Genomic DNA, 19,728 nt, shown 5'->3' on the forward strand with positions numbered 1-19,728 from the left:
GAAGTGGAAGGAATGGAGGAGAGCAGTTTGAAAGTTGGGCGTTCTATTTCGAAGAGAATACACTTTTTTTTTTTAAGGGGTATATCTACAAGAGACGATTCAAGATTTAGAGTCCACTTTACAACATGTGGCATTATGGTCTAATCAATTATTGTTGCTAAAGATGATTACAACCATAATTTTGTTTTTTTAATTGACTTTCATTTTTAACCTGTTCGTGGACGTTTGGAAACCTAAGGTCTGCTGCCTTTGAGAGAAAATTTAATCTCATTTCACACCTGATTGTTTCTTAATTTGGTTTGCAAACATAAAATCCAATACAGTAAAATTAATTTTATATGCTGCAAAATCTGAAGCACGTGGGAGCTAGAGGCTATCTTTTGAAGGGGTGGATGCCAGGTAATACCCCTATGCAAGATACGTGATTTTTAATTGAGTTTGCAAAAAGTCAGAGGATTTTTGAAAGGGAAAGTTTAAGATCTTTATACTTTGACTTTACAAGCTTCATGATAATGTTATAGCCTTGAAGGTCATCTAGTCTTAAACTATGGGTTGTAGTCTCCCCAAGGGGTCTTGACCAAACTAGAGCAGAAAGGATTATCTCGCACATGTAAAGTGGATGAATTTGTCATTTAGAATCAATTTTTGGATATGGTTAAATTTGCAGTTCCAGCAATTTGTCAAAAAATGACAGCAGTTTTATTAGTTTTATTCATGGCGGAGGCTCACAAGGATGTGAGGAATGCAAGAAGTTACATGCATAATCCCCATGGTGCTTATTAATTTTACTGTGGGAAGGGGGGGAGGTAAAATATTGGATGTATTTTTCAGTGGGACTACAACCTTTTTGGAAATGGAATGGAATTTCAAGTAGGGAATGAATGTATCAGAAAAATCATTTTTCTTCAAAACTGTTATTCTAGATCAGTGGTTCTCAAGCTTTCTAATGCCGTGACCCCATAATACAGTTCTCCATGTTGTGGTGACCCCCAAGTGGGTGTGGCCACCAATAAGAGGGAGTAGGACAGCTAGGGAAAAGGGAACAAAATGGTGGACAGCATGGTTTGGCGACCCCCATGAAATGGTTGTTCGACCCCAAATGGGGTCCCGACCCACAGGTTGAGAACCACTGTTCTAGATCCAGTCTTTATGCTATGATTGTCCATCTCATGTGCATGTTAGAGCTAACTTTTGAAAAAAGCCTGATGTTTCCCAGAGTTGGCTATGTATTTGACCTGTGTAAAGAATCCCTATTTGTTAATTAGGCATACTTAATTATTTTTTATCCCACTTTTCCTTCTCCTAAAAATTTATAGCCACAGCCCTGTAAAGTATGTGGGGCTGGAAAAGAGTATCTCACCAAAAGCTCACCCAGGGACTTTTGGCTCTGATAATCCAAATCCATGAATGCTATACTGCTTTTTATTATAGTGTTCCACACTTACCTAAAAAGTTGTAATGATTTTAATGGGATTTGGATCAAAAGATCGTCTTCTGTGCTCCTGCCCATCTGGGTTAGACAATAACTTTACCCTACAATCCGCTGCTGCTGTCTCCTTCCAACTTTAAGGCTAATATTAGTACTGACCTTTTCTGCCAGGATCACATGGGGTTTTTTTGGAAAGACTCCTTGGATTGTTTTGCCTCCAGCTCAGCAACAATTATTAATGACACCATGACTGGAAACCTGACCCCTGAGGAAAGTTCTTGTAGTGACAAGGCAATCCTTTCAATGCCATGGCTTCTAGAAAAAAAGAGGATTGATCAGCTATGGAGGAAAAACCTACCAAAATCCCAGGTAGGGGATGTTTAATTGATAGGGCTGGTTACTAGAGAACTAGGAGGTCAATAGAGGTTGTACTTTAAGGATTTAAGGAACAGGCAGGATGTTGTCTTAGAATCTGATATTCAAGGACCCCATGTGCGGCAAACATGGATTGATATAGCTCCTGTCGCCTTGTTTTCTGGATGTAGGCTTGTGATTCCTGCTGGGAAATACCCAAGACTCTGCTGCACAGAATAACACGCTTCCCTTTTCCCCCCTGTCTGTCAGCTCAGCCCGATTAGTTGTATTATACTTCCTGACCTAGAATTTTGAGAGGTGAAAGGTGGAGGCATTGATGCCCAGGATCTGCTCTGCAATATACAGCTCAGGTTAAAGTTGTTGTTTGTGAAAGGGCTATCTGTGTTAAATGGAGGTAGAAGCTGTGTACATATTGAGCAACTTGCTGCAAAGTTAATCTACTTGAATAAGAAGGCACACAAATATAGCCAAACAGTTTTAATATGTGGGCCTATTCCTGTGGGAAGGATTGGGGAGAATGGTGATCTGTGTGTGTGTATATATGTATTATAGGCAAGTAAAATGCTCAGTGATTAAACACTGGGCTTATTGGCTCAAAGGCAACAGCCTGGGTTCCAGACCCGAGCATTACACAATTGAGTGAGTGCCCATCTCCTGCCCACCTTGCAGTTTGAAAGCGTGCAAATGCGAGGAGATAAATAGATGCCACTTTGGTGGGGAGGAAATAGCACTCCATGACATCATTCTGACAACATGATCGCGGAAGCATCTTCAGACAATGTTGGCTCAATAGCCTTGAAACAGAGATGAGCACCACCTCCTATAATTGGCGATGACTAGTCAATAAAATCCACAGGGACTCCTTTCCTTCCTACTCGTGTGGGAAGGAGTGAGGAGGATGGCAATCTCTCTCTCTCTCTCTCTCTCTCTCTCTCTCTCTCTCTCTCTCTCTCTCTCTCTCTCTCTCTGATGAATAGAGTTTATTAATTTTTATCTTCAAAAGGATCTTTACTCCATTTATTCTGTGTCACTAAACTTGTCTAATTTTGGTCTCTACCTCCAGTGTGATGCTTCTGTAAGTCCACTTTAGTTTTGCATGTTTTCCCTTGTTTTAATCATCAGGTTTATATGCCAGATTTCTTCCAGGACTTCACAGTGGTATATATAGAATCCCTCCTCCTTTCCAACAACAGCCCTACAAGGTAGGTTGAGCTGAAAGAAAGTGATAGGCCCAAAGTCACCCAGTAGCTGTGGATGGATATGAATGTGACTTTCTGATCCCAGTCCTACAACTTAAAAACAATCCCATTGTGGGTCATCTAATGTAGTCACTGGTCTTCTAATATAATAATTTTTTAAAGGTCTGCAGCATGATGCTATTTTTCCTTCTTATAAATTGGATATGGTAGTTATTACTGAATTATAATTTTTGATTTTGTATTATAGTCAGAACCCCCAAAGTAGATTATTTCATTATTTCCTATTTTTTGTCAGTCCCAGGGCAGTCACAGAGAATCAATATAAATATATCAACATTTAAAATCTGACTTTTTAAAAAATGCATTGGATTGTGCTTACTTCAGTGTAGCACTCTTCTGATGTATAGTCAAACAATTGATTAAAAAATTATGTAAAAAACATTCCAATAGAAGAAAGTGGTTTTCATCTGATAGTGATCACCTGGTGCTAGCTACTGCCTCGTGCTCAAAGAAAGGAAGTAAGTATCAGTGTCTGGATCCCATCAACATTTTAAATGCTAAATTTCCTGATTCATATGATGATGGCAAACTGAAAAAAGTTTCCAAGCTGATCACAGGCAGAACAACTCAAGAGAAATGGTGAATTGATTCTTTAGGTCATGGGTTCTCAACCTTGTCAACTTTAAGACTTGTGGACTTCAACTTCCAGAATTCCTCAGCCAGCTTTAGGTAAGGAGAACCCCTGCTTTAGGTAATCAAGTCTTTATCTGTTCAGAATCAGAACCAGAATCAGAAATTTGAATTATTAACCAGGTTCAAGATATAATTCTTCTAGAAAGTCTTATGCACATGTTCCAGTCTTTTGAATCAGATTTACAAAGCATCATTTTCCACTGGACCATTTTCTTTGTTCTGAGAAATATTATTTTGTAACTTAACTTGTCCAAGCACTTTCTTAGATTATGATGAGAAAATGTTGGCTTTAATCCAAGAACATTTTAAAACTTGGCTCATTACAGATTGTATTCTTGAAGTTTTGGTTTTGTGGTTTGAATTTTATTATTTTTGGGGTTTTTTTGTAGAATTCCTACTGTTTAAGTACTGTTAAATATTAATGAGTATCTTGCAAGATGAGGGGCTTTGCTCTCCTATCTCAGCTCTTACTTGTTTACCTTCTTTAGTATTGCCTGGGGAATGCCGGCAAACCAACATATGTCCTCATAGCAATAGTTTAAACTGTATGTGCTAGACCCACTGAAGATAGTTATCCCATAAAACACAAATTTTGAATATCATTGGGTAGAATTCTTAGGTCCACTGCTAGCCAGAAGCTCTGTCTTCTTCAGGAATTCTAGTTTGGTGGGCTAATTCCTTAGTAAACACCAGTAACCACCAGCATTTTGTTTTGGCTCATGAACTGTTATGGATCAATAACATACCCAATCAGGTTGAGCCCTTGATGCCAGTTTCAGTAGTTGTTCAGGATCATTTCTTCCAGCCATGATCTCTGGCAAGCTCTGCACTCTGTCTGGGACCCAGAAAGCGAATGGTGATTGGAAAGTAGAGGGAACCAGTGGTTTGCACTGAAAATAAATCAGTATAATGGGGCTTTGGAACTCTCCATGGTAGCAATTATGTCACAGAGAGCTCAAACCTATGCAAATTCTTGCATTTCTCTGCTTTCATTTATTAGAAAAGCGAATTTCTAACTCGTGGTGGTAACAGCAAAAAAATGAAGAAAGATGACAAAATGTTGAAAACTGAGAAGGATTTCATTTTATTGGAGGGAAGACTCAGATTTCTTCACTTAATACAATATTAAATATCATCCAAAGCCTGTATCTCTGTCCCTAATGGATACAGTATGTCAGTGGTGGCGAATCTATGGCACGGGTGCCAGAGGCGGCACTCAGAGCCCTCTCTGTGGGCACACGTGCCATCGCCCCAGTCCTAGGCCTTCAGCTGAGTTTTATAAAACTTTTTTGCTTTAGGTCTCCACCACCGTGTGCAAAAAAAAAAAAAAAGGGTTCAATCAATCAATCAGTCAATTTCAACTTCTCACAGAAAAAAAAAGATCTTGCAAAGTTGGAATTGATTGATTGAACTTTTTAGTCCCACCTAGTCTGCCGTTACCACCGCAATGGGCCACACCCACCCAATGGACCACACCCACCCAATGGACCACATCCACCCGGCACCCAACGATGCATACGTGGGTTTTGGGTTGCAGTTTGGGCACTTGGTCTCTAAAAGGTTCGCCATCACTGCAGTATGTCAAATAAATAACAAGGTATACTGACACATTATCATAGCTACATCCAGTTGCAGGATTTAATTTAGAGAAGCTGAACCTTCTAGAGAACTGGAAGTAAGAAATAAAGACTCAGGGTCTTTGATGTTGAAAGAAAGACCCCCTTGATGTCAGTTGAAAACAAAATCTGGATTACAAAGGCTAAGAAATGAAATGAAAAAGGACTTTTTTCAGTGTCTATGTGTCATTCCTTCCTGCAGTGCTGATTCTAAAATGATATCAGGACCTTTCACTAATATGGTAGCAAAATATATTTGTACAGAAGTGAGCTGCAAGTTATCTCTAGTGTATACAAAGGTGGGAGTTCAACGACCTCTCGTCCCACACTGAACCTATTTTTTATGCATATGCAAACACATGATCAGCAGCCATAGCTGAGCCTTCAGGAAGAGCCAGACAGTCCAGTTTTGCAGGCTAGGAAGACGGTTGTCAGAATGTCTGGAGAGCTTGGGGAGCTCACACAGACTCCCCTCCAGAAAGTATGGATTCCCCGCACCAGCAGGCGTCTGCAGCAACGCAGGGGATGTGAGTTGGGGTGAAAAAGTGGGTCAGCTCTTTCCCTGGAGGAAAAGCTAAGCTCTCTTGACGTGGCAGGAAGCTCGAAAAGGGACGGGCAAGGCAGGGCAGAACAAAACCTTCTGAAGCTTCTGAGGCAGGGATAATATGTGGGAGCTATATGAAGATGAGGGCTAAAGCAATCAGTGTCTATTGCCAAGGCCAGAAGTGGGAAAGACACCACTCTGTCTCTGACACCTTTTTTCCCTCTATATAATATTTCCCTCTCTCTCCCAAGCAGGAAGCCTGATTTTGAAATTAGCCAGAGGGCTGTATGCAAGCTTAAGGAGTCACAAGTATTCCCTAAGGCCCAACTTGCTCAGAGGGAAGTTCATTACATTTGAACATCTTCAAGTTTGGTCTCTGAGCTCAATCTTCCTGAAAGGGAGAAACTCTAATCTTCCCAATCATTTGTTCCCCAGCTTATAGGTTTGTGTGTGGACTTCCAACTTCCAGAATTCACAATAATGGTCATGCTGGCCTGAAAATCCTGCAAATTAATGACTATGAATCCAAAGATCACCAAGGCATAAAAGATCTGGATTAACTGTTACCTATTCCACAATAGTCTGCTGTGCTGCAGGTTTTACTGAAAGACTCTGTTGGTTGCTTTAGGATTCAGAGTTTTAGTGCTAAAACAGAAAAGGTTTTAGGCAGAATGCTATTTCTCTCTGTTTTGTGGGTTCCTGAAACTCATCACAAAATTAGGCTCAGTCTCTACTCCTTTTTCCATTTCTCTACAGCCTCAGTGCCACAGTTCACCAATTCACCAACTATGGTAATCATGGTAGGATTGCCAGCACGGGGGAAAACTTACATTTCTAAAAAGCTCACTCGCTACCTCAATTGGATCGGGATCCCCACTAAAGGTAAGGAAGGGAATAAATGATTCATTCAAGGTGAATGGAATCAAAGGGCAGAGGGAGAACCACTTAAGCCAATAGAAAAGGACTTACTTAAAAATACCGAGCCATTCTAGTCTCCGTCTCCCTAGTGTTCAATGTTGGACAGTATCGCCGTGAAGCCGTCCAGACATACAAGAATTATGAGTTCTTCCGCCCAGACAATGAGGAAGCTATGCAGATCCGGAGGTGAGCTTATTCAGATCTGATTAGTATAGTGGAGAAGACAAGGTTGTTTCCTACCACAATGCTCACTGTAATCTGCCAGGATGCCCTCCCACATCCTAGTTCGACTTAACTTGGGGAGAGGGGTAGCAAATAAGAAAGTTTCAAATACAACCCTCAATTTTTGTTTTCTGAAAATATATAGGATCCAGAAGCATTCTTGGAAATAACCATTATGCTTGAATGTAGCATTTCATTTTGCAATATTCTACCTTCCCATTTAATTTACTTGTTAAAAAAAATAGAACCTTTAAAACAATCAGATGGGATATAGAATCTGGTGTCCAACTGAGGTCTCTCCTCACACACTGGCCTCCTGCATGAGCTTTTTTGGGGACCAGGTGGTGTTCTTGGCAAGACCACATTTTTGTTTTTTGTAAACATGGCTGAAATATGTGAAACCTTCCACACATCTTAATAGGTGAAAAACTAATTGTTGGTATTACACTATAAAGATGCTGAAAAGGGGAGGCTCTAGAGGAAGAGTCAGCATTCCCACTACCCCTTGAATTTAATACAAAAATATAGTTAGCTGTAATACAAAAAAAGTGTTGTAAAGATTCAATATATAAAACATAATTTGACTGATGATGTGCCATCGAGCTGGTGTTGACTATTAGCGGGCACATAGATTGGTTTTCCCCATGACGATCTGGCCTTTCAGGTCTTCCAACTGTGCACTCATTGCCACTGTTACTGAGGCCATCCACCTTGATGGTGGTCATTCTTTTCATCTCTTTCCTTCTACCTTTTCCAGCATAAGAATCTTCTCCAGAGATCTAGGTCTTCACATAACATCCACAGTAGGATAATTTGAGCCTGGCCATTTGTGCCTTGAGTGAGAATGCTGAGGTGATTTATTTGATGATCCATTTGTCTGTTGTTTTGGCTGTCCACAGTATTTTCAACAGTCTTCTCCAATACCACCAATTCTCTTTCTAGCCTACCTCCTCAAACCTCAAGGAGGTAGCTTGGTTAGCTAGAAAGGCACTTCGCCTCTTTCATATTCCATATTTGTTTTTGGTTTTTTATTAATGTGTTGGTTTGTTGTTATTTATTTTGGTGCTACCACAGCAATGGATCATAGTGTGTAATCTCTTCCTTGCCTTCTCTTTTAGGCAGTGTGCATTAGCAGCTCTTCGGGATGTCCAAATCTATCTGAGCATGGAAGAGGGACAAGTGGCGGTAAGATGGCAAACGCCCATATAGATCTAACCCTATTGGCACCTATTTCAGGCTGCATGCCAATTTGGTTGCCTTCTCTTCTCCATTACCTAGGTTTTCGATGCCACTAACACTACACAGGAACGCCGTGCCCTTATCTTGCACTTTGCCAAGGAGAATGGCTACAAAGTAAGCGGGGAAATAAAGAGCCCATAAGAACAATGGGATGCGACCTAGAACTGCGTGCAAATTTGCAAAGTCTTGAGTGTAAACCCTTAGAGATCCTCAGAGTTGTTACCAAGTTGCATTTTTTTAAAACTATAGAAGGAAGAAATTAAGTACATGGCTGGAAAGTAGTCAAATTAATGTTTAATCAAGTCAATGTTAGTTCTTGCCCTGATGTCACCTTGTATTTTTGAAGTCTGGACTTTATCACCCTGTTCAGTTGCAAGGCTGGGTCTCTACACTCTTTGCCACAAGGCAAATTCAGATTTGAAAATACAGACTGAATTAAGCAAACTTGGGTTTTGCTTTTTCTTTTATTTACTTATCTTTATTTAATCTGCTTCCTACATTCACTTACAATGCAGAAGAAGCCAAGTTCACAATCCTTTTTGTTATATTCATCAACCATTATAAGCCATTAAGATATTCAAAAAGAAGTAACACCAGTAATTTTTTATTCTAGAATACCTACTAAGACAATGCAGCTCAGTTCTTAAAGCAAATTAATCAGTCCTAATTGTCAGTTAGGTGAGACTTGAGACTTGGCTGTGATTAGATGAGGATGATATTTAAAAAATAATTTTATTGAAAGTTTTTAAAAAAGAAACAAGACAATTGCAAACTAAACTCAGAAAGGAAAAGAAAAATAAAGAAAGAAAATAAAAAGTGCAAGAAAACAGAAAAAATAAAGAGAAAAAAATAAAAAAAATATTTAAAGAAGTGACTTCTGAACTTCATTGCAACAAGTACAAACGACATTGATTCTTCATCCCCTATAAGATTACATACAAATATATCCTCTTCCCATTACCCATCCCTTATCTAGACACAAATGCATAAATCATTAACATTTCTGTCCCGGTGTCAGCCAAAGTCCATAAAAGGTTCCAAGAATTTTATAGAAACATGTCTTATTTTAACTGTGGTCAAACAAACCAACTTTGAACTCCTTCCATTTGTTTCTAGGAATTTTGATCTTGAATTCATTCAGATGTTATCAGAGGATTTGATCTCTCTTCAGATTTTCTTTTTCCCATCTCGAAGGCTACTTCAAGGCTAAAATTCCTTTTATAAATCCAATAAGGAGTCATTGTCCAGGTCATTCTTTTCGCTTATCGTTTGTATTTCGATTTTAACTGTCATCTCTGTCTTATAATCCATATATTTTTCATTTCCCAGTATTTCAACAACTTCTTTATATTGTAATATTTCACCCTCAGATGAAATTTGTTTTAGCTCTTTGTCCTGTAGATCTTCCAAGGTATTCTCTTTCATAACTGTCATTTCTTTTTAAGTATCTTTTTGGATATAACCGAGCCATAGAAGCAGACATCTCTGCTGACACTGTAGCTCCTAGTTTCTGCCCTGATTCTTCAAATGTCTCCTGAAGTATTTCAAATCGCATACCGTTATCTGTCATTTTTCCTCAATGCTGATAAAAGGCAAGCCTCTCTTTTTTTCTTTTATGCCTAGAATCTTTAGTCCCCTTTAGTATCCAATTTTTGAAAACAAAAAGCCTCAAATTTTTGTTATAATTTGAGGTAAACTAAATAATTTAGTTTCCACCAAGGTGCTGTTTATTTACATAATTATTTTTAAAATCTTATAACAAAAGCCCTAGTATTTCAATGTTATCTGCTCCCTTAATCCATTTACAACTTCCTCAAATAAAATTGAATTTAATTTGAAATTAAAATCTTCTTTAGCTTTGGCCATTTATTTCAAATTCTTTAAATTCTTAAGCTTATAGTTATTTTTTTTTCCTTTTTATTCCAGAATAAATGTAAACTCACCAGGTTTACTCCCCCTCTTTAGTTAGGGAAAGAAGGACAAAAACACATCCTTGTCCGCAATGTGGGACATTTCCTAAATACTGTTGCTGTAGTAACTTGGAATTCCCAAAGATAACCTGACCCTTTAAATCACGGATTATATTAAAATCCCAATGTGAGATTCACATCTGGAAGGTACCTAGCAGGGCTGTTGTTGTTTTTCTTAACCAGATTTCCAGGTTACATAGTAGATTAGGCATCTAACCTCGACGTGGATTCACTTGAGTCTCTCCCCACTTACCACCGTTTCTCACCCTCCCAGTAGGTTCTGAAGGTTACATAAAAATGCAACTGCAAAATTTGTACAATTGAAGAAAATGCTTCTGTCGGGAGCATTTCATATCCATTCCCCTCTGATGTTAATTGTTTTCACCAATTGTAATAGCTGGTTGGGGGCTGACTGCATGATCTTTTTTTCCTTTTTCCATGACCCCTTCATCTGCCACTCGAGGTTTTCTTCATTGAATCCATCTGTGATGATCCAGATATCATCCAGGAAAATATCAAGGTAAAACTCCTTTCTGTCTCTTCAGTCAGATATTTTGATAATGTGTAATGTCTGGAAGAGCGCTAAACACAGATATAAAATTTATATCTGTCCATGTTCAGGGGCGCTCATTTGCATAGTTCAAAGGGATGGGACTTGGCAATCTTAAATTCATTCTGGTTTTTTGTGATATTTAAAAGTAAACTGACAATTAATGGCTGATAATGGGGCTCCTTTTGGGCAGGGGTTTTAGTACCATTCTGGAATAGTGCTACTGTGAAATAACAGAACTGTACTCCAGAGAAGTGTTAAATCTGTGGTAAAAAGCAGCCTGAAACAACAGCTGATAAGTGCATGAAGAGGAGAGTTGTGACACACCACAAGAGAAAGCTAGATAGTGTATAACTGCATTCATTCATTCCATTCATTCATTCATTCATTCAATTTATTATAGCTGCCCATACCAACAGATTCTGAGTGGCTGGAAAAATCAAGTACAAGATAAAGCAATTGAAAACATAAACCACACAACAGCCTGGAAAACAGTACAATAGCCACATCCTCCTGCCCCCAAAATATTAAACCCAGGCCTGGGACCTAAGCCAGGTTTTAAGGGCACTTGGAAACCCTAGGAGAGTGAGCACTATCCATATCGCTGGGGGAATGCTTTTTCACAGGGTGTGGCTGTGAGGGAGAAGGCACACTTTCTAGATCCCACAGGGTGGCAGCATTAAGTATACGGGACCTGCAGTGCACCCACTCTGTCCAAATGTATTGGGAAGGCAGAAACAGCGGGAGGGAGGTGGTCCCTCAGGTAACCAAGCCCTGTGACATGAAAGGCTTTAAAGGTAACAACCAGCACCTTGAATCGCACCCAGAAACCAACTGGCAGCCAATACAGTGGTGAGATGTGGGCACAATGAGAAGTTACTGCTGCATTTTGAACCAGCTGTAGCTTCCGAATGGTCTTCAAGGGCAGCCCTATACAGAACACATTGTAGTAGTCCAGCCTGCAGGGGCTCCTGGTTGAAGAAAGAGCTCAAGCAATACACACACTATAGCTATGGAAAAGCCTTCCTGGCCACAGCTGCCATCTGCTCTTTCAGCAGTAGCGGTGAGTCCAGGAGGACTCCCCCAAGCCGTACACAGGTCTTGGGGAAATCCAGCCCCACCCAAGACAAAGATGTGAATGTTCCCAATCCAGGAGGATCCAACAGCCCCATCTACTGAGTCTTGTAAGTGTTGAGCCAAAGTCTCAGTGTTCCTCCCATCCAGACCCAAAAAGTTTCCAAAAAAATGGATCAGCACCTCGACAGATTTCCCTGCACAGTCTGGGGTAGAGATGTAAAACTGAGGACACCTCCTTCTTCCCTGGCTTTCTAGACTCATACTAATCTGGCTAATAACAAAGCTGGTTGGGTGTCTCTCCATCCTATTCTCTATCCCCATCCTATGTTCTCTTCTTGTCTGGTATACCAACCACTCACAGCAAGTGAAGCTAACCAGTCCTGACTATAAGGACTGTAACCGGGATGAAGTGGTGGAGGATTTCCTCAAGCGGATTGAATGTTACCAGAAAACCTACCAGCCATTAGATGACGAGTTGGACAGGTAAGGAGGGAATGTCTCAATTACTGTGTTGGGGTGGAGCAGGTACATCCAAGGCTGTCTGTGTTGCAGGGCATTTGACTTTGCAGTGGGTTCCAAAACATGGCTTGCACTGCTCACGATAGCATTACAGGTTTTGGGACAAACTTTATGCCTTCCACCAAAGTAAAACAAGTGGATTGCCAAGAACTACCTTGTCAGTTCAATTTGAGTATCTATAATTTCAAGAAGAGACCCCTGAATATCTTCAAGAAGTTGCTTAGGAGGTGAAGTGGAGAAATAATGATTGGGAAAGGGAGGCATCTGCTGCTTCTCCACACAACATTCATACACAATTCCAAATATCACAATGCATTTGCATGTAATGAAAATAAATTAAATATTTTCTGTAACTGGCACCAGACTTTACTGGTTGGTTTTTATCTTTCATATTTGTGCAAATGGGTAAAATGTATATGTTAGGTACTGATAGTAGGAACTTCCACACTGCCAGCATCATTTCAACCTCCAGATCTGTCACAAAACAGCTGGAAACAGCCCACAATCACCTTCACTTCTGCCTCTCGTGATACACAGAGAACACCATGGGACACTCTGGGTACAATATATCCTCTTTTCTTCCAGCTAACAAATTATGTTACCTAATCCATGTCATATTATCAGAAGAATCTGAGGGAGGGAAGACACCTAAATAATTAAACTTGTTGAGAGCTTTACCCTTTTTGTAGGCATGTTGTGGCATCACACACACACACATACACACACACACACACACACACATACACACATTCATACACATACATGGAGGGGCATGAGTGGCATGATGGCACAATGCTCTTTTGTCATTTTGATAAAATCACCAGATTCTGTAGATCAGGGGTGTCAAACTACCGGCCTGTGGGCTGAATGCGTCCTGCCGAAACTCGCCTATCCCGTTACCGGCAACATGTCACGTGATGTTGTTTGACACCCCTGCTGTACATGCTTCTGCTCTAAGCTACGTCACTTGTACAGTTACAGATGTTCCTTCTCCTCCCAGTCAGCACTAAAAAAAGTAATTTCCAATATTTTGCACCATCATATTCGTGAGTATATATGTTTGTTTACCTGGCCACCATTCTTCTGTCACATTTAAAAGCCGCTGTCAGTTACAAAGCTGAAATGATAGCAGGTTGACATTTTTGCAACCAAGCACTTTTTTCCCAACAGCTGTGAGTGTGTTTGCATGTTGAAACAGAAACTGAGTTGGTCGGAAGAGAATAATTAGGCTCTAAACAACGCAAACGGGAAAAGGCAGGATTTGGAACAGATTTGGAACTTTCTGCGAAGGGTGGGGAGAAGAAAATAATGGAGAAAGGGCGGGGAAGAGAAAGTATGGACAGTAAAGAGCTGGGAGGCAAGATGAGGCATGAGTTTTCTACCCGGAACTAAATTAACTTTTTAGAAAAATTGTAGTGATTCAATTACTAGCATTGCAACAATTCCAATAAATTGGACCACAGTCAGAAATAAATGATGCTGTTCCCCCAACCAGAGTTGACATGAGATCCGAGGTGAATCTCTAAATGGTATTCTTTCTAGTAAGGAATACAAAAATCTAAACAAGTACTTTATCTTTTATTTAACCCAGCCATCTTCCAAGTGAGTTTTCCAATAAAACAATATCCACGTTTTCAACTGTTAGTCTGTTAACAAAGGTTAGGAAGTTTTTAAGAAGGCTGACATTCTCCCAACGCTTGCTAGCTATCTGATTTGCATCACTGGCTAGAATTCATCTCTATAATTCTATTTTATTCCTATATTTAGTACTGGTATGTACAAGAGCTACAGTCTACTGTATATATAACATTCCAAAATTAACTTTTGCTTGTTTATTTCATAATAAATATTCTACCTCCATTCTTAATCAAAAGATAAAATTTCTATGAGAATATGCTATAGGCGATATGCTCAACCCCCCCCCCAAAAAACTTAACTATGATGGATGGACCCCATCTTGTGTATTTTATTCTGGTCATACAATCTTTTCCAGTCTAATGCCATGTGACTATATTTCCTAAAATTCTAAGCCCAACACATTTGGAGATAGGGTTAGGGAAAGCTGCTATAATTTTGGCAATCATTTAATACTGAAAATTGGTAGTAAAATTTTAGATGTTAGGAACAAATCAGGAGTGAATTATGCTGGTTAGAAATGTCACATTTTTGAAAACTAATATGAAAGAAAAGCAGGTACTAAGAAATGTTGAGTGCTTAATCCATGCGAGTGGTGAACTGGTTATCCCACAAAGCTGTTGAACTAAACTCCCAGAAAGCCTGTGATAAATGGTAAAGATGGATGAGAGTTGTAATCCAAACATCTGGGAAAGCCAGAGTTTTCCCAGTCCTGATTATAACTAACAAAAAGATTAGCTTTTACAAAACTGTCCCAAAAAATGGCTCCTCAAATGTGACCCAGTTATTCTTTTTACTGTAGTTCCCTATCCTACATTAAGATCTTCAACGTTGGCAGCCGGTACTTAGTGAACAGGGTTCAAGACCACGTACAGAGTCGCACTGTTTATTACCTGATGAATATCCACGTGACACCCCGTTCCATCTACCTCAGTCGGCACGGGGAGAGCGAGCTTAACCTCCGGGGATGCATTGGGGGTGACTCCGGGCTATCTGAGCGTGGCAAACAGGTATGCTTATCATATTGTTATATATTGGTATGTTGCTGCATATAAGCCAGTGTTTCTCAACCTTGACAATTTTAAGGCATGTGGACTTCAACTCCCAGAATTCCACAGCCAGCATTGCTGGCTGTGGAATTTTGGGAGTTGAAGTCCACATGCCTTAAAATTGTCAAGGTTGAGAAACACTGATATAAGCTGTTTCATATCAGGTCACGCAGCATAAAAGCATGATCAGTGGATCAATTCAGCAATTTGACGTAGTGATCAAAGCGCCAGGCTAGTACTCACAGAAAGAGCCTGTGAGTTCCATTTCCTCCTTAGGCCTATAAAGCCATCTGGGTGACTTTGGGCCAATCATTCTCTCTCCCAGTCCTAGGAAGATGGCAAAAGCAAAACACTGCTGAAAATCTTGCCAAGAAAACTGTTAGGACCAGTCCAGGCAGTTGCCTGGAGTCAAGTCTGACTTGAAGGCACATAAAATTCAGCAGAGTAAAATGTCCTAATGCTAATTTTATTTGTTAAAGCCCTCTGAAAATATTTAGGGAACAGCCGCATAGAAATGTTCAGAATATCCCTAAAATTCAAGCACTGGGTTTTTTATTGGGTTTACATAAACTGAACCATTAAAACCAACCTAGTTGTAAGCCACCATTAACAATTATAAACTGGAGGCTTTCATCTCAAAGCATCCGATTCCTCTCAAATCTAAAGTTCTCTTCATCTTTTTATTTATTTTCCATGGAGCTTCTAGAAGGTGCTGCAGCTTTTTAAAGAGGTGAATTATGAACTTGCCTCCATGAGGAGGCTAGATGTTCTGTATATTGGCTGCTGTTCATTTGACGACAGTGATATTTAGTAAAGATTATCCTCATAAGATTTTCCACCCAGGTGCCCATTAGAAATGCTTATATCCAGGAGCTCCATTTTAAGCTCATAGTCTTCAGAAAGTATGAACACGGGGCTTGTGCTCCTTCTTTCAAATACTAGGTGTGGATTCTTAAAAAAGAAGGGCAGGAGCTGAATGTCCTCTTTTTGGCTTAGGGCAAATGTGCCCTTGGGTGAGTCATATCTACCTTTTTTTTTTATCCTCCCTCATTTTCTTTGTCAGTATGCCTCTGCCTTGGCCAACTTCATCCGTTCCCAGTATATCCGCGACCTCAAGGTCTGGACAAGCCACATGAAACGCACAATCCAAACAGCAGAAGCATTGCATGTGCCCTATGAACAGTGGAAAGCATTGAATGAGATTGATGCGGTGAGAAGCTATCCTTAACACAGCCTGGTTCTTAAATTGGGAGGTAGCCCTTAGGGCTGCATATTTCTCTCACTCTGATTTACCACAATTTGCCTTCTATGACCAAGAGAGGCCTAACTCTCAAGAGCAGAGTCCCTTCTTTAGCTTCCTCCTGTGGAAAGCATATGAGGGAAACCTGATACCTTGATTCGCCATACATATTTCTTTCAGCTGACTGTTCTTCTCAATGTCCAGAGCTCAGGGATTTCCAAATTCTGCGCTTGTTTCAGGGTGTCTGTGAGGAGATGACTTATGAAGAAATCCAGGCCAGTTATCCACAAGAGTTTGCCCTGCGAGATCAGGACAAATACCGCTACCGCTATCCTAAAGGAGAAGTAAGAACTGTGCAATCTGGAACGTGGGCGGATTTTAAAGAGCTCGTTACTCAAGGGGGGAATGGCTCAAATTGGAGTCACCCTTAAGGGGGTCGCTTCTAACGAAAAACAGAACGATTCTAATCTAAGTACACGCCAACAGAGAGGCCTCTCCAAATTTCTTCCTTCAGTCCTATGAAGATTTGGTGCAGCGCTTGGAGCCGGTCATCATGGAGCTGGAACGGCAAGAGAACGTGCTGGTGATCTGCCATCAAGCGGTCATGCGCTGCCTCCTTGCCTACTTCCTGGACAAAAGTGCAGGTATCATAGAGTCCATTTTTCCACATTGCAAGACTTTCCTCTCCTCACTTCCTGATTTAGTCTTCTGAGCCATGTGCCTGGGAGACGGACCGTGGCAAAGCCCTCTGTTTATGATTCTTCTTGTATATATGGCGTTTTCCCCGTAACACTTGCCAGTGGGGGAAAAAATTGAGTTTCTTCTTTTAGATTGCAAGAGGAGATTGCATCACAAGTGGGATGGATTGTTCTTGTGCACCCAGTTCTTTCTCTTCCTTAGACCTCTCTGTGTAGTTCTGGAGATTGGGATTGCTTTTGTTTTATTTGCCATTCTTCCTTTTCAGAGGAATTGCCATACCTCAAGTGCCCATTGCACACTGTTCTCAAGCTCACCCCTGTGGCATATGGTAAGTCCTTTCCTCCTGGGCAAAGATCCATTTGGACAGCAAAAATGTGAGAAGCCTGCTTTGGGAGAGCATGCGGGGGTAGCCAGTGATTAGGCACCAAAGATGAATTTGTTGCAAAAGAAAACATAACATACTCCTATTGTTACCTAAAGTATGGTTACCTAATGTTGGTTGGGAGTAAATTGTTATCTAATGCTAATAAGCTTCCTCCCATTTTGTGGCTATGGACAGTCACTGATACAATCCTTCAGGGGCTTTTCCTACCTGCACAAATTCTTCAGAATACACAGGAAGAAAAAGCAAGGTTCGATGGCCTATATAATCTTTTCCAATTTATTGACTGCCATTGTTGCTTTCTTGGTTTGACTTCTCTGTCCACTGTAAGCAACAGTCCTGGTACTTCTAGCTGCTCTACTAAGCCAATTCCAATCCTGTTTAGCTTCTCCAAGGTCAGCTTAGGTCAGTTGTGTGTTGCCACCCAACTGGATTACAGCTGTTAAACATCTACCTGAACAAAGCTACACGTCTCTTCTATATTAACCTCTGCACACTGCACATTGCCCTTCCATGAATAAGCAGCAGCCTATTGGCAACAACTGCCATACTGGAATTCCAGTCCTTTTTAATTCTTCTCAGTTAAAAGGAAAAATCAGGCAGTTCCAAATCAACTATTCAATTCAACCAAGGCAAGTTTGTGCAGGCCTAGCATGTCATCTTGAAGCCGACAAAGCCATTGGCAGTGAATGAGTGTTTGGCACTCCCATCTACCATCAGTAATTGGGGGTTCATTGTTTTGGGGACAGGCTGCGAGGTGGAATCCATTTTTCTCAATATTGAGGCTGTGAATACACACCGGGAACGCCCCACGGTAAGCAGGATTCCCGTCACATGGGAGATTTTATATGAAAACCTCTGGAAAGAGGTTGTGAAGGAAGCTATGATTGGCAAAGGGCTTGTTTGACCTGAAGCTTTTCAGCCCCATCGTGTATTCCTGGTTATTGACTTGACAGGTGCTCCTGTTAAAGATCATTGTATTCAGAGTTGCATCTCTCTCTATGTAATATTTTCCTCTTATCTTTACTCCCCGCCCCCAAAACCACCCTTAGCATTTTTCCTACAAAGCTAGCCAGGCCCCCTTGTATCGGCACTACCGCGCTGTGCCAATGGCTAGCCCTGAGCCCACCAAACAACCCTGCTGGAAAGATCTGGGGCGCTCTCCTCCCTCTTGCCTGTTTGACCCTCAGGTAAAAGAATCCTCTCTTCACCTGACTCCCTAACCTAATTCTGCCACATCGGACTTTAATCACTGTGCTTTGCCGTGCTATCGCACTGCTTTTACTAACCTCCCTTTGAGAAATTCCTTCAAAGCCCAAAGACACAGTTTCACGGTGCCAGATTATTCACAAGAAAATCATATGTAGATGACAAGAACCAGTCAAACATTCTGCAGTGGGTCTGTACTGAAAGAAGTGGTAGAACTACTTTTCTCTGCCCACGGGCAGAGTTGAGAAACAGAGCCAAGATACACTGGCTATAATTCTAACACTCCAGATACTTGAAATTACTAATATAAATGGATGTAGATAGGCCTCAGTTCTTCACTGTACTCCCTTTTAAAGTCATATTGGTGCTTTAAAGTCTTTCTTTCCTTTCTCTTCCTGCAGAATGTTGATGTGTCACGAGATCCTACAGAAGCTCTAGACACCGTGCCAGACCATTATTAAACTTACACACTAAAAACAAAAATAAATTTACTTTATTGAAGAGGTTCTATTACTGACAGATACAGAGTGCCATCTAGAGAAATGTGACTAGTATGCAAGTTCTGAGCTACTTTGTATCACTTTATACATGTTAAGCATTATCTCAGACGTGTCAAACTCACGACATCACGTGATGTTGTGCGACGTATCGGGAACAGTTTTGCCATGGGGTGAGCGTGGCTTCCATGTGATGTGTCTGACCTATGGGCCGGCAGTTTGACATCCCTGCATTATCTCACCAAAAAGCAACTCAAGGTATAGATCTGCCAACCTAAGATGAATAATTGAGTCCCATCCATCAAATTCTTTAAACAAAGAATAAATCAACTCTAAACTATGTTTTTTAAAAAAACCACACACAGAGAGCATAACCCTGGCAAATATAAACATCTTTAAAGCCCCATTTCTTTAGAGATAATTAAATAAGCACTTATGTCCAGCAGAAGATTTGATGGAAACGTTGCACAGATTATATACCTTATTTTTATTCTGATTAATGAATACAAGACTCTACAATAGGGGTCCTCAACCTTGGCAACTTTAAGATTTGTGGACTTCAAGTCCCAGAATTCCTCAGCCAGCAGTTGAAGTCCACAAGTCTTAAAGTTGCCATGGTTGGGGATCCCTGCTCTACAATATATGCCATCTGAAATGAGGTGGAAA

At 40.6% G+C, this 19,728-nt stretch overlaps 1 protein-coding gene across 10 annotated transcripts; it reads left to right on the plus strand.

The window, feature by feature from the left end:
• Positions 1-68: 68 nt before the first annotated feature.
• Positions 69-19,581, plus strand: PFKFB1 (6-phosphofructo-2-kinase/fructose-2,6-biphosphatase 1). 10 transcript variants are annotated; one of them, XM_039366069.1, is made up of 15 exons: positions 69-399; positions 6,613-6,738; positions 6,849-6,960; positions 8,115-8,181; positions 8,275-8,349; positions 10,669-10,725; positions 12,194-12,315; positions 14,789-14,996; positions 16,099-16,245; positions 16,515-16,619; positions 16,790-16,919; positions 17,240-17,302; positions 18,106-18,170; positions 18,409-18,546; positions 18,967-19,581. In XM_039366069.1, the coding sequence occupies exons 1-15, from the start codon at positions 339-341 to the stop codon at positions 19,024-19,026; spliced, it is 1,536 nt and encodes a 511-aa protein (XP_039222003.1). In that variant the 5' UTR covers positions 69-338; the 3' UTR covers positions 19,027-19,581. The 10 variants fall into 10 exon arrangements, with proteins under 10 accessions (XP_039222003.1, XP_039222004.1, XP_039222005.1 ...); XM_039366070.1 differs by lacking the exon at positions 69-399 and adding an exon at positions 1,641-1,798; XM_039366071.1 differs by lacking the exon at positions 69-399 and adding an exon at positions 1,641-1,798 and having other exon boundaries at positions 6,864-6,960.
• The last annotated feature ends 147 nt before the right edge of the window (positions 19,582-19,728 follow it).

This window comes from Crotalus tigris, unplaced genomic scaffold (genome assembly GCF_016545835.1).
Source record: "Crotalus tigris isolate CLP2741 ecotype Arizona unplaced genomic scaffold, ASM1654583v1 scf7180000020218.1340706, whole genome shotgun sequence".
Lineage (NCBI taxonomy): Eukaryota > Metazoa > Chordata > Lepidosauria > Squamata > Viperidae > Crotalus > Crotalus tigris.